Source organism: Ovis aries, chromosome 13 (assembly GCF_016772045.2).
Source record: "Ovis aries strain OAR_USU_Benz2616 breed Rambouillet chromosome 13, ARS-UI_Ramb_v3.0, whole genome shotgun sequence".
NCBI lineage: Eukaryota > Metazoa > Chordata > Mammalia > Artiodactyla > Bovidae > Ovis > Ovis aries.
In genome coordinates this window covers 23,202,490-23,214,859 of record NC_056066.1, presented here as the reverse complement: position 1 = coordinate 23,214,859, position 12,370 = coordinate 23,202,490, and the positions used below count along the sequence as shown (strand labels likewise).

Sequence of the window (12,370 nt, the reverse complement as noted above, 5' to 3'; positions counted from 1 at the left end):
TATCATCTTGCATTATTAATATACAGTTAAATCCAATAGACCCATCATAGAACAAAGTGCTGTGGAAGCACTGAGGTCGAATGGATTAATTTCAACCGGGAGGACTGGGAGGCACCAGGGAAGAGGTAATATTAGAGTGCAGTTGTTTTCATGAATAGGACTTGGTAAAGGGGTTAATGTGGAGTGGTGATGAGAGGCAATAATTGATGATGATTCTAAGCTTTCATGACTGGGTCGATAATAATTTGTTAAACAAATGAACTTCTAGCTGGAGTAACTCAGTGACATGAATGCCATTTTCAATACAATAGAAAAATGAACCAATATATGAGATGGAGGACAATGTTTGACTTCGTTTTAAACAATTTTTCAGGTGTCTGTGGGCAATTGATGTAGAGATATTCAACCAGGTGCTTCTCTGAGGCCAGGGGAGAGTTTATGGGTTATTCACAGGAACTCTCTGTTCCCTCTTGGTTGTATACAGTGCTGTATTAACAAAGAGTGCTTTCCACTGTCTCAGCAGCGCAGAGAGATAAACTGTTTTGCCCAGCTGGTGGGAGAACTGGGCAGCACTACCTCTTCTCACTGCAAATTTAAGATTTGTTTGTTTGTTTGTTTAACCACTAAAAGAGATGAGGGTTGAGGCTGAGGAAGCAGATTACATTTTGGACAGTAGTATGAAACAAGAAAGAATAGAAGGACTTTAGAGCAACCTTTATGTTGAAGGAACAATCAAAGAAAAAAGGAGCAAATGAAGGTGACCATGTGACCTGTCACTTGCTACCCCATGAGGCTCATCAAGCTCCTTAAGGGATGGGATCTGTCATCCTTTCTTTCCCTGAAAGCAGGTTACGAGAGTGCATGGTGGAAACCGCTATGCTTGAGAGGAGTAATAATGACAGCAGACATAGAATGATTCTCCAAGTGGGCTGAGTAGGGCAAGTGCCTAGAACAGTATGATAACTGGGGAAGATGTAGGGATAGCAGGTTTTTAGACATGCTTGGAATGGCAGCTTCCTGAGGTAGTCACTAAGAAGGGTTAAATTTAGGTATATGTGGATGAAGACAATGAAAAGATTTCTTGGAAGGTGGTGGTGTTCAATCCCTCAGTTGTGTCCAACTCTTGGCGACCCCATGGACTACAGCAAGCCAGTCTTCCCTGTCCTTCACCATCTCCCTGAGCTTGCTCAAACTCATGTCCATTGAGTCAGTGATGCCATCTCATCCTCTGTGGCCCCCTTCTCCTCCTGCCTCCGTCTTTCCCAGCATCAGGGTCTTTACTAATAGGTTGGCTCTTCGCATCAGGTGGCCAAAGTGTTGGAACTTCAGCATCAGTCCTTCTAATGAATATTCAGGATTGATTTCCTTTAGGATTGACTGATTTGATCTCCTTATAGTCCAAGGGACTCTCAAGGGTCTTCTCCAATACCACAGTTCAAAAGCATCAATTCTTCCACACAAAGCCTTCTTTATGGTCCAACTCTACATCCATACATGACTACTAGAAAAACCATAGCTTTGGCTAGACAGACCTTTTTCAGAAAAGTAATGTCTCTGCTTTTTAACATGCTGTATAGGTTGGTCCTAGCCTTTCTTCCAAGGAGCAAGTGTCTTTTAATTTCATGGCTGCAGTCACCAACTGCAGTGATTTTGGAGCCCAAGAAAGTCAAGTCCGTCACTGTTTCCATTGTTTCCCCACCGATTTGCCATGAAGTGGTGGGGCCGGATGCCATGATCTTAGTTTTTTGAATGAGTGGAATGGATAAAAGGAAGGGGTACAGGAAACACTGCAAAGGATTTGAGCTAGAAGGTGAAATTCAGGGTGTGATTCTCCTGGTCAAACCCAAGGCTCTGGATGAGGAATGCTGGGTCCTGTCTAAGGGAGGGTGTTGGCGGTGGTGGTAATGACAGCGCAGCAGCTTCGACGGGAGTCTCACTTCTGCAGGCTTGTGGGAAGGCTCAAGTTCGGGGTCCAAAAGGCCGGATGGGTAGAGGCACAGAAGGATTAATAAGGTCACTGCAGGACCACTTCGGGAGGCGGCCAACGCTGTGCTCTTTCCCTCGGTGCTAGGGAAGCCCTGGTCTCCACAGCGTCCCAAGGTCTCACTAGCTCTCCCCATTCCTGGCACGGGTAAGCGGCGCTGCGCGGAGCCTCCTTTCTTCGCCTGACCGCCGCCTCTGGGGGGCCCCTGTCCTCTGACCTCCCCACCCTTCGCTCTTTTCTCCAGGACGCCGCGCGGGAGTTCTCACCCTCCCCGCGTCGCACGCCCACCCGGCGGCCTCCTCGGCCCGCGGGGAGCTACCTCCCGGAGCTCGCCTGCGCCCCCGGGGCTGCTGGGCCGCGGCTGCCGAGACGGAGCGCGAGGGCGCAGCTTAACGGTCCCGCGGCCGCGCCCCGCCTGGCGGCGCCGCAGCTGCTGCCCGCGCGCCCTCCCGCCCCCTGCGTCATGACGCCGGCGCCCAACGCGGAAGCCGCTCGCGGCGCGCCTGGTCCAGCCGCGGGCTGAGCGCGGAGCCGCGGGCGGGCGGGCGCGGGAGCCGAGCCGGGGCGCGAGCCGAGCGCAGCCTTCTTCGCCAGCCCGGCCAAGCGGGCACCGCGGGCTGCGCGGGACGAGCGCACCGGCGGGCGTACGGGGACACGGCGCGCCGGGGCCGCCGCCGAGGGGGATGCGGCTGCCTCCCCGGGCCGGCGTGTAGAGAGGGCGGGTCCCCGGCCTCGGGAGCGCGGCGGTGGAGGGGACAGAGGCGGCGGCCATGGCGACCCCCAACCTGGGGTCCTCCGTCCTGGCGAGCAAGACCAAGACCAAGAAGAAGCACTTCGTCGCGCAGAAAGTGAAGCTCTTTCGGGCCAGCGATCCGCTGCTCAGCGTCCTGATGTGGGGGGTAAACCACTCGGTAAGGACTCGGGCTGCGGCGCGCAGTCCCTTTCCTCCTCCTCTTCCTCCTCGCTCCCCTCCTCCTCTCGCTGCAGCTGCTGCGGGGCGGGGAGCCCGAGCCCGGCCCCGGCCCTCCGGCTGCTAGCCCTCCGGGGCTGCCCGTTCGCCGCGGCGCTCGGGTGCCCCCAGCCCCGCGCGCTTCGCGTCCGCCCCTCGGGGCCGCCCGGGCGCGCCTCCGGGATCCCCTTGGGACCGTAGGGCCGGATGCGGGACGGGAGGGTCCAATTTGCATTTGAACCCTGCGGCGAGTACCGGTATCAGCCCCAGGCCGTCCGTCCGCTCTCCGGCCGATCTGTCCCCGCAGCCCGGTAACTGGGAAGTTTGTGCGGGGCACGACTCCGCCGGGGCTGTCACCCCTGCTGGCGGGGGCTGTTGGGGCCAGAGTGCCGGCGATCCCTTCCTCTGCGGGGGCGGCCCGGTCCTCCTCCGTCGGGCAGGTGTACCTGTCCGAGGTTGGGAGTGTCTGGAGCCTTCCCGCACGAGGGACAGGGGCGAGAATACTGGAGATCGCGGAGCTTTGGGCAGAGGCTTAGTGCTTAGATCCTTCCCCGCCCCTCCTCCCCTTTAAAGGCTATATTCTTGGACACAAGGAATCTTTCTGGCAAAGAAAAAGGCAATATAAATATGGCACTGGCGTTTAGCATCTTTCCCTACTCCCCTCCCGTCTCGCCCTGCCGCTGAGCCTGCTGAAGAGCTGCTTGGCGGGGCGTCTTGCTCCGCACATCTCCTCCCCCACTTTGGGGAGCCAGGCCGAAGTCGCCGCCTGCGGAAGGGCGGCCTGGGGATGACCGCAGGAGGGAGGGTCTCGGCGGGTGCGGTGGAAGGCGATGCTGAGTTGACTGCACCCGTTTGGGGGATTTATTTCAAAAGCTGGAGGAGACGGCCTGCGAAGGTTGGCTTGGAAAGGTTAGCCTAATACACAAGCCAAGGTGCTGAAGATGCGCGGCTGCGGGCTATGCGGACTGCGGTCTGAGGGTCCGAAATAGCCTCCGGCTGATCTTAACAGCGAGAAACTCTTGCAGTTTTAATCACCTTAGGATCAGGAAACCCGATAGGAGCTGTTGGCTGAGCCGTGAAAGTTTCAATGAGCCTGTGAATTTTGCCCATGACCTACCCACTGCAGTCAATCGGCGTCTGGGGATAAGTGTATATAAGCTTGTCTTCCGTACTTTAGATTTCGATGGATGTCTATGGGCCCTTTACAGCATAATAGAAATGACGGAAAACCATGCTGGTCTTTTAAAAGAACATTCTCAATGTAATGAACTTAGTTGAAATGGTTCAAAAACATCGTATCTGTGTTTTTCTTTCCCTAGCTGAGCTGGGGGAAAGGTGAAACTGTGTTAGAATTGATTGTGTTTGTAAGATGTGACTGTTTTTAAGAAGGTTGAAACATGATTATTTCTATCAAGCCTAATGCCTGATCCACTGAAGTTTAACTTCCTGACAACTTCTTTAGCAGGCTTTTGCAACAGCAGACACTACTACATCATCCTCCACCCCCGCCCCATTTTATTACAGTAAATAAAATGTTATTTTTTCTTATGTAATATGTGTACAGTTCAGAGTTATGTTTTAAATTTGTTAAGCTTCTTAAAATTATGTTGTCGTTAGTTGCTTTTTTTTTTAAATTAATGTTAGTTCTGTATGTATGGATGCTTTTATCTCCTTTGAAGTGCTGGTGTTTTGGTCAGGAGAGTGTTTGTGTCTGATGGTTTAACTTACTAAACTAGTAGTGATAACATGCCCCTGAAAGAGCCTGCTCTCTGGGAATTTAGTCCCAACTCCAGTTTACTTTAGAAACCTTGTAATCGTGTGTTACTGTAACTACTTCTGTTGATACTTTGTATTTTTTAATTGCTACATTTGTTTTAGAATTTCTTGCTAATTGGAAATATTTTGAAACTATGTAAAGTTTATAAAACTAATGTGTGATTTGTAGATAGTGCATTTTCTTTTGCATTCAAGAAAGTTTGCAAGTCTAAGTGTAGTCATCCAGAGAAGTCAAGTTTCCATAGTATGAAATATAACCATGTTATTCATTCAACAAATGTATATCATCAGGCATATTATGGTAGCTTCTGTACAAAAGACTGCTAAAAATGCTCCTCATGTTTTTGTCCAGATATTTTTTTTTTTTTTTGAGGGCTCTGAGTTGACATAAGAAAGGTCTGTTTCGCAGCCTTCTTTTTAAAAATGTTTATTTTCTTTTTTTTTTTTTTTTTTAAAGAAAGGAAGTGTATATAAAGATGAAATCTAAGCACTCAGATGCCATGTGTTTCTGGTTGATTTCATTTTAGGTAACAAAGTCTTAGATAAATATTTTCATATGACCTTGTGTGCACCAAAGTCTACAGTATAGTATGAGAATAAATTTCTCAGTTGTATTGTGTATGAATGGAGACTTTTGGGAAAGCCTGGTGGAGCAGGAAGAGATTATTCAAATCAGTCCTTCTCTATATTTCTTCTTCTTTTTATATAATTTTATTCATTTATTTAATTTTATTTTTTGCTGTGCTAAGTCTTCATTGCTTTGTGCGGGCTTTCTCTAGTTGCGATGAGTGGGAGTTACTCTTCATTGGGGTGAGTGGGCTTCTCATTGTAGTGGTTTCTCTTCTCATAAAGTGCAGGCTCTAGGCATTTGGGCTCAGTAGTTCCAGCTTGTACACCCTAGAGCGCTGGCTCAGTAGTTGTGGCACATGGTTTTAGTTGCTCCTGGCATCTGGAATCTTCCCAGACTAGTGGTCAAACCCCATGTCCCCTGCATTGGCAGCTGGTTTCTTATCCACTGCCCCACCAGGGAAGTCCCTTTCTGTATATTTATAATGTAATCAAAATTAATGGGGAAAGATGTCATGAAGGTTGCAATTTCTTGCTTTTACGATTTGTATCTGGAGCACTAAAGGGGAAACTACTACTCTGTAGTCATTTGCTACATTGAGGATCATGTAGGCATCTTATAATGTTGGGAATCATCTACACACCACAGTAAAATGCTCATTGGACCTGTGTTCCCATTCTTTTTCTAACTCTGTTGACCTTGGGCCTATTAACTATTTTTGCATCGATATTTGTTCTGTGAAGTAAGGTTAGTGGACTGGATGATTTCCAACTTTTCCCCCTAACTTCAGGATTCAACTACTTTTACAGTCAGTTAGGTTCCTAACACCAACTTAGGGTCCCCAGACTAGAAAGAGTAATAATACATGACAAAAGAAAGAATAATGATAGCGTTGGACTGTTATAGAAGAAGTAATAATATAGAACAATAGTTACATGACTATTATAACCTTGCAAATGCAGCCACTCTCAGGGAATTTTCAAGGCCATGGCTAGAGGTTAGGAAATCTGTGGTGATGGCAAGAGATGTGTGAACTAGGAGTTTGTGGGATTGATTGTATGTAGCTGGACTGCATTGCAGTCTGTTATGTCCAGGTCTATTTGATCGAAATGTAGAAAGTTGTAATTAAGGTAGAAAATTTCAAGTCCATTGTGGTGGTAATTCTCAGTGACAAGAAAAAGCTTGACTTTATGTGGTTAATTTGATATGTTACTGCTTTCTGACTTAGAATACCCATCAGTGAATGGACCACTGCCAATTTTTATTTTAAGTATTTTAAGTGGAGAATATAATTGAATACATAAAGGAAAAGATGACTTAAGAAGGCAATTTTGTCTTGTTACATTTGGAATTAAACTAAAAATGATCAGGCAGTTAGCTTCTTACAATATTTTTAATAGTCTGTGGAACATATAGAATGATAGGAGCCAGGGCTGTTTTACATAGGTGTTCTAAGAGATTTTTATGGGAGTGAAATAGCTTTTTAGAAATGAGTATTTAAAAGCCTGTTTAAATATCTATAGGAAGACCTTTTGGACAGAAAAAGTTTAAAGGATGTAAAACTTGCTTAAAACCAATGTAGTGTTTAGAAGTGATCAACATTAATGTTAATGTTTGGAGTTGTTGTTGTTGTTGTTGTTTTGGTTGAGAGCCATGGAAATGTGAATGAACACAGGCCAAATTCTGAAATATTAGGGGGGTTTTGGAAGTCCCAGTGGCAGGAGGAATTGGTAAGCAAACCAGGAGAGCAGGGCTAGGCAGGGCATCGTGATAACTGGAGCCAGTGCTTGGGTGCTCTCGGGACTTTTCTGTCTGTTTTGGCTTGGTTCTTGCTCATAGCTGTCAGCTTTCCTCCGTGAGCAGAGAACTAATGCTTCTTGAATTTCACTGCTTGCAATCCTCCCCTCCCCACAAAGGGGTTTTCTGTCTCTGATTCTGTTAATAAACATCCCATGGGAAGGATTCTGACTGGTCCAGCTTCCATCAGTGGTGGCATTTCTTGGATCGAGCAGTTGTGAAAAGGTGACGGCTCTTGCTCATTGGAGTTGAGGAAGAACAGTTCCCCAAAGAATGGACAGGCACCATCAGGCAGTGTCCATCCTAGTACTAGAGCTGAGTGATTGTCTTGGTGCCCAGGCCCCACGTTTAGTGTGTTTTGGCAAATACACCTTTTTCTGAGCTGAGCATTGTAGCCTTTGTTATGTTCTCATCAAGATCCTAAGACTTGCAATGATGCTGTGAAATAGTGATGCCTTTTTAGGTTCATGGGTTTCTGTTCGGACACTGAAAAAGATAAAAGAAGGAAACTAGGGTTTAAAAGTGAAATGAATAACTGTGAAATGTTGACTAAATGGAATGGAATGAGGCAATTAAATGAAAACCATAATGAGCCAGACAATAGATGAAACCCAGTGAGTGGAACCCAAATAACCGTTCATTGAAGAACTAGTCTCAGACAATTCTTTTTCTTCCCTTTACTTTATAGAGAAAGGAATCATGCCAGGCACAAACATGCAAAGTGTATTATTAGGGAAATATTTTTATACCTGCTAAAACTTGGGACTATATCGTGAGAACAGAATACATTTTCTTATCCATTTATTGACTACCGTAGAGTGAACTTGAATATTCAGAATGATGCCCTTGGCAAGACAGTGATTTCTCTTTCTATGACAGGATTGTCTGCTACGTTTTTGCTACGGCAAGAATTGTAATAAACAAACAAAACCTACCTTATGTTGATTAAAAAATGTGGTCAACCAGAGTAGTTAATTCTGCCAAAATACCTTTGGAAATACAAATTTTGGAATTTAAGGGAATTGGGACAATTTGGCCAAATGTCTTGTGCTCAGACAGATTAGGTTCAAATCCTGCCTCCATCATCGATGGGCTATTTGAGCAGACTGACGTTTCTCCACTTGAGCCTCAGTTTACTCATTCTTACAATGGAGATGATGATGGCTATCTCACAGGATTATTTGGGATCAAGTAAGAGAATGTATTTAAAGCCGAGCACTATAATTGGCACATGATAAGAATTCAGTAATTGTACCTTAAAAATGCACAAATTCAGATGCCATTAGGCTGGCAGCATATTAATCAGCATTAGACAAGTGCTTCTCAAAAATTTGTTGTGTGTTTGAATCATCTGAGGACATTTAAAAACTACCTCCTAGCTTATTTCCCCATATATACTTTTATTCACGTTTCCTTGTGTATGTGTGTGTGCGCACACACGTGTGGGCCATGGACTGCCCTACCCCCACCCCCCCCCACCCCCGCCGTGGCAGTCCAATGAAGGCTATGGATCCCTTCTCAGAATAATGTTTTTGAACAAATGAGTGAAAATGGGTAGAGTACATCCTACCCTTCACAGATCTGCTGAATTCTATCCATGGACCACTTTAGGGGTTTGGAGAACCCAGTTAAGAACCATTCCAAGAGTAAGTTGAGGATGGTGTGGGATGGGAAACCAGGAGAGAATCCTGCAGGCGGGAAGAATCATACATGGTAGGAACAGGCATGTATGAGTGAATTCCCTGCTGAGATCATAGTGCTAGGAGGTGGTGGGATTCAGCCCTGTACACTTAACCATGGAGCTGTGCTGCTGGGCCGGGGCCAGAACTTATAATTTCTTGCCCTCTTTAGTGATCTTTTCTTTCCTTCTTTAGCCTTAAATGCTTTGACTGCTGCTGCTAAGTTGCTTCAGTCGTGTCCGACTCTGTGTGACCCCAGAGACGGCAGCCCACCAGGCTCCCCCGTCCCTGGGATTCTCCAGGCAAGAACACTGGAGGGGGTTGCCATTTCCTTCTCCAATGCATGAAAGTGAAAAGTGAAAGTGAAGTCGCTCAGTCGTGTCCAACTCTTATCGACCCCATGGACTGCAGCCTACCAGGTTCCTCCAACCGTGGGATTTCCCAGGCAAGAGTACTGGAGTGGGGTGCCATTGCCTTCTCCGAAAGGCTTTGGCTATTCATAAGGAGGAAAACAATTTTTCTTTTACAGAAAGAAAGTCATTACTTATATTCGAAGCATCTAAGAAGAGAGCATATGTAAAATTTATTCATGAAAAATCTTATAGAAAGTTTTAAAACAGGTTTCCCTATCAAGTGCTCCAGAGCCACCTATGGGTGTTGGCCACTGAGTTGGAGAAAGACTTTTATTTTGCCATCGTTGTCTCACTTTGTGCTGGACAATGCTCCCTACTCTGGGGCGCCCCTTCTTGGGGCCATCTTTTTTTGGTGGTTTTTCTTTTTTTTTCTTGTTTTCCTTCACTCTTTAGGTGCCTGGGGCTCTTCTTCTCCCCCTGCAGTCTCTCCATGTTGAGATGTCCCAGGATCTCAGTGTCTGCTTCTAGAACTTCAGCATGTGTTTCATCTGTGTGACCTTATTTAGCCCTGTGACTTCCCGTGCTGATAACTGAGAAATGTGTATCTTCCCTTCTGACCTTCCTGCCAGCTCCTTCTTCAGTGTTTTATTCGATATCTTCACTCGAATGCCCAAAGGGCACTTCAGATGCGTCCCCACCAGGACTCTTGGTTTCCTCTCCCGGCCCTGTTCTACCTGCCCTGATCCAGTTTCTTCCTCGTCTCAGTCAACAGACACCATCTGCCCAGGTGCACAAGCCCTAAACCCAGGAACCAGCCTCGATCCTTCTCTCTGCCTGACCCCTGCCCTCGCGACTCCCAGCTCCGAGTGCTGACTCTGCATACTTCTCTCTCCCCAGACGAGTTCTCTTCCTCTAGAACACACAGGAGGCTCCAGGTCACCTGTGGCCACCCTGCCCTGTCTCCATCAGGTTCTCAACAGTGGTGGCAGGTCGCTCCTCTTTCTGAGACGTCAGCGAGGTCCCGTCACTTCTTCACTGAAAGCCTCCCAGAGGCCGCCCTGTGCACTTTTAACTGGACCGCTTTGCTGTATACCTGAAACTTACAAAACATTATAAAGCAGTTACACTTCAACAAAAAATAAAAACAAACTTGAAGAGGAAAAGAAAACTCAACACTTTTCAAGTGGCTTGGAGATCTTACCTGCCTTGTCCCAGCTTTCGCCTATGCCTTCGCCCTTCTAGCCACACTGGTCTTTTTCTATTCCTTAAATAAACCAAGCCCACAGCAGCCCACCCCCCAGCTTCCACACTGTGTTTCTTCTTCATCTGGAATGTTCTTCCTTGGGTCTCTGAGTGGTGGGTCCCTACTCCTCATTTTACTTTCTCAGCTAAAGGCTTGCCTTCTCCTACAGCCTCTGTGACCTTATCTAGAGAAGGCTCTCCGCTCTCACACGGAAATGGAGTTGTGGGAAATGGAGTTGTTTACATGTTGATTATTTCTCTCCCCTGACTGGACTGTGAAGCTGTTAACTTCAGTTCTCCAGCAGCTGAGACTTGGTCTTGTCACTGCCGCCTCCCTGCATCCAGAATGGTGCTCGTATGCAGTAGGCGCCCAATAAGTACTGTGGAATGAAGAGTGGAGCCACCGAGTGCTTCACAGGGGTATCAGGAGCCCTTCCACAATGGATTTTCATCAGCACACAAGCTCCGTTTTTGCTAGGACTGAGCAGAGCGTTTAGAGCAGTTTGCTGAGTGGGTTGAGCAATGCCTGGGGGAGTTGGGGAGGCCTGCCTGCAAGCTGGTGATAAGAGATGTGGGGTAACCACAAGCTGATGACAAATCAAGGAGCCTGTGTCCACAGCCGCCGGGGAGAACTTTGCCTTGTGAGCAAGGCAGAGAAGGTTCTGAGTCAACATCCTCTCTTCCAGAACATCACCAAGTCAACTGTGCTGAAGACTACGAAAGCACTGCTGAACAGTCTGAGACCCTGTGTAGAAGAGTGCACTGCAGGGTCATGTCTGGTCTAGCCCATGTGGTGGGAGTCTGTTAATGCAGGAGTCCCCAGCCTCCAGGATCATTAATAATGCCTGATGATCTGAGGTGGAGCTAATATAATAATAATAGAAATAAAGTGCACAATAAGTGTAATATGCTTGAATCGTCCTGAAACCACCCCCTCGCCACCCCATCCTGCCCCACCTCATGGGAAAAACTGACTTCGACCAAACCTATTCCTGGTCCCAAAAAGCTTGGGGGCTACTCTGTTAATGTCTTCCGGTATGCCTCTAAAAGGTTCAGAAGCATGCCATACATACGTGAAACTGAAGATTCTACAAACATTGTGGAATCAGTGATGATCCCAGTGCCTCGGATCTTCCTGGGTATCTTTCTACAGTATTACGTTTCTGCTGGTTCTTAGTCATGGTGCCTCCTTCCCATGTTTGCCTGGTAATTTTCACCATGAGCTGCTCATTTGGACAATATTTGGGGAGGATTTTTGAGTCTTAGGGTGAAAGGGTATCCCTCTAATGAGGATTGTTCTTGTTGCCGGGTGGCTAGGAGCACTCTGGACCAAGGCCATTTTAAACTAAACTCAGAGCTTGGGATTTTTTGGACTTGCCAATGATACATGTTTGGGCTGTAGTCCCATGGGGGTAGAATGGGTTTATTTGGGGATCACCTTTCCCCTGAAGCTGTAACCCTTTTGGGTCCTGGCCTTATGGAGAGAGGGTTTCCTGTAAGATCCCCATGTTGGGTGGGCCCTAGGTGCCAACCTCTGTTCCTTTTCACCCACGGGACCCTCCCATGGGAGCTGACAGCTCTTGCATCCCATGCTCACTCAGAGTTTGGCAAGGTAACTCCTGCCTCCTCAGTGCTTTGATGCCTTTAAGAAGTTGTTTTAAAAATATTTTTTATTCAGGATATTTAGTTGTTTTCGGTGGCAGATAGTTCCACTTTAGCAGCAGATATGGAAATCAGCATCAAAGTTTCTAAAGAGAGGGAAGGCCAGGGTACAAGCGAGGGTAAAGTCAGAGACCCCAGGGTGCTCGGGTGCTTCTCTGCCCACCCCAGGGATCGGTCAGTGAGGAACTCAGTGCCACCAGAGGAGACCCTGAGAACGTCATTGTGTCCTCCAGATAAGAGGCAACCAGAGTCTAAACCAGGGCAGTTCCCTGGTGGCCGAGAGAGGGTGTCTCCAGAGATGTTTGGGAGGTTGATTTGGCTGGATTTGGTAAGTGCATGAGGGAATGGATAGGAAGGCGT

General features: G+C 47.3%; 1 protein-coding gene across 5 annotated transcripts in view; it reads left to right on the top strand.

The window, feature by feature from the left end:
- Positions 1-2,494: 2,494 nt before the first annotated feature.
- PIP4K2A (phosphatidylinositol-5-phosphate 4-kinase type 2 alpha) overlaps positions 2,495-12,370 on the top strand; it is a 181,839-nt gene continuing 171,963 nt past the window's right edge. For 3 of the 5 annotated variants that reach the window (XM_060397332.1, XM_060397333.1, XM_060397331.1), the window contains exon 1: positions 3,790-12,370. This exon is cut by the window's right edge. Coding sequence is in view for 2 of the 5 variants with exons in the window: in XM_004014221.6 (XP_004014270.1) it covers positions 2,755-2,895 (141 nt within the window). In the remaining 3 variants the exon portion in view is untranslated. Of the gene's footprint in view, positions 2,896-3,789 lie in introns of those variants that run through there. The other 2 variants (XM_004014221.6, XM_060397330.1) reach the window with 1 other exon arrangement.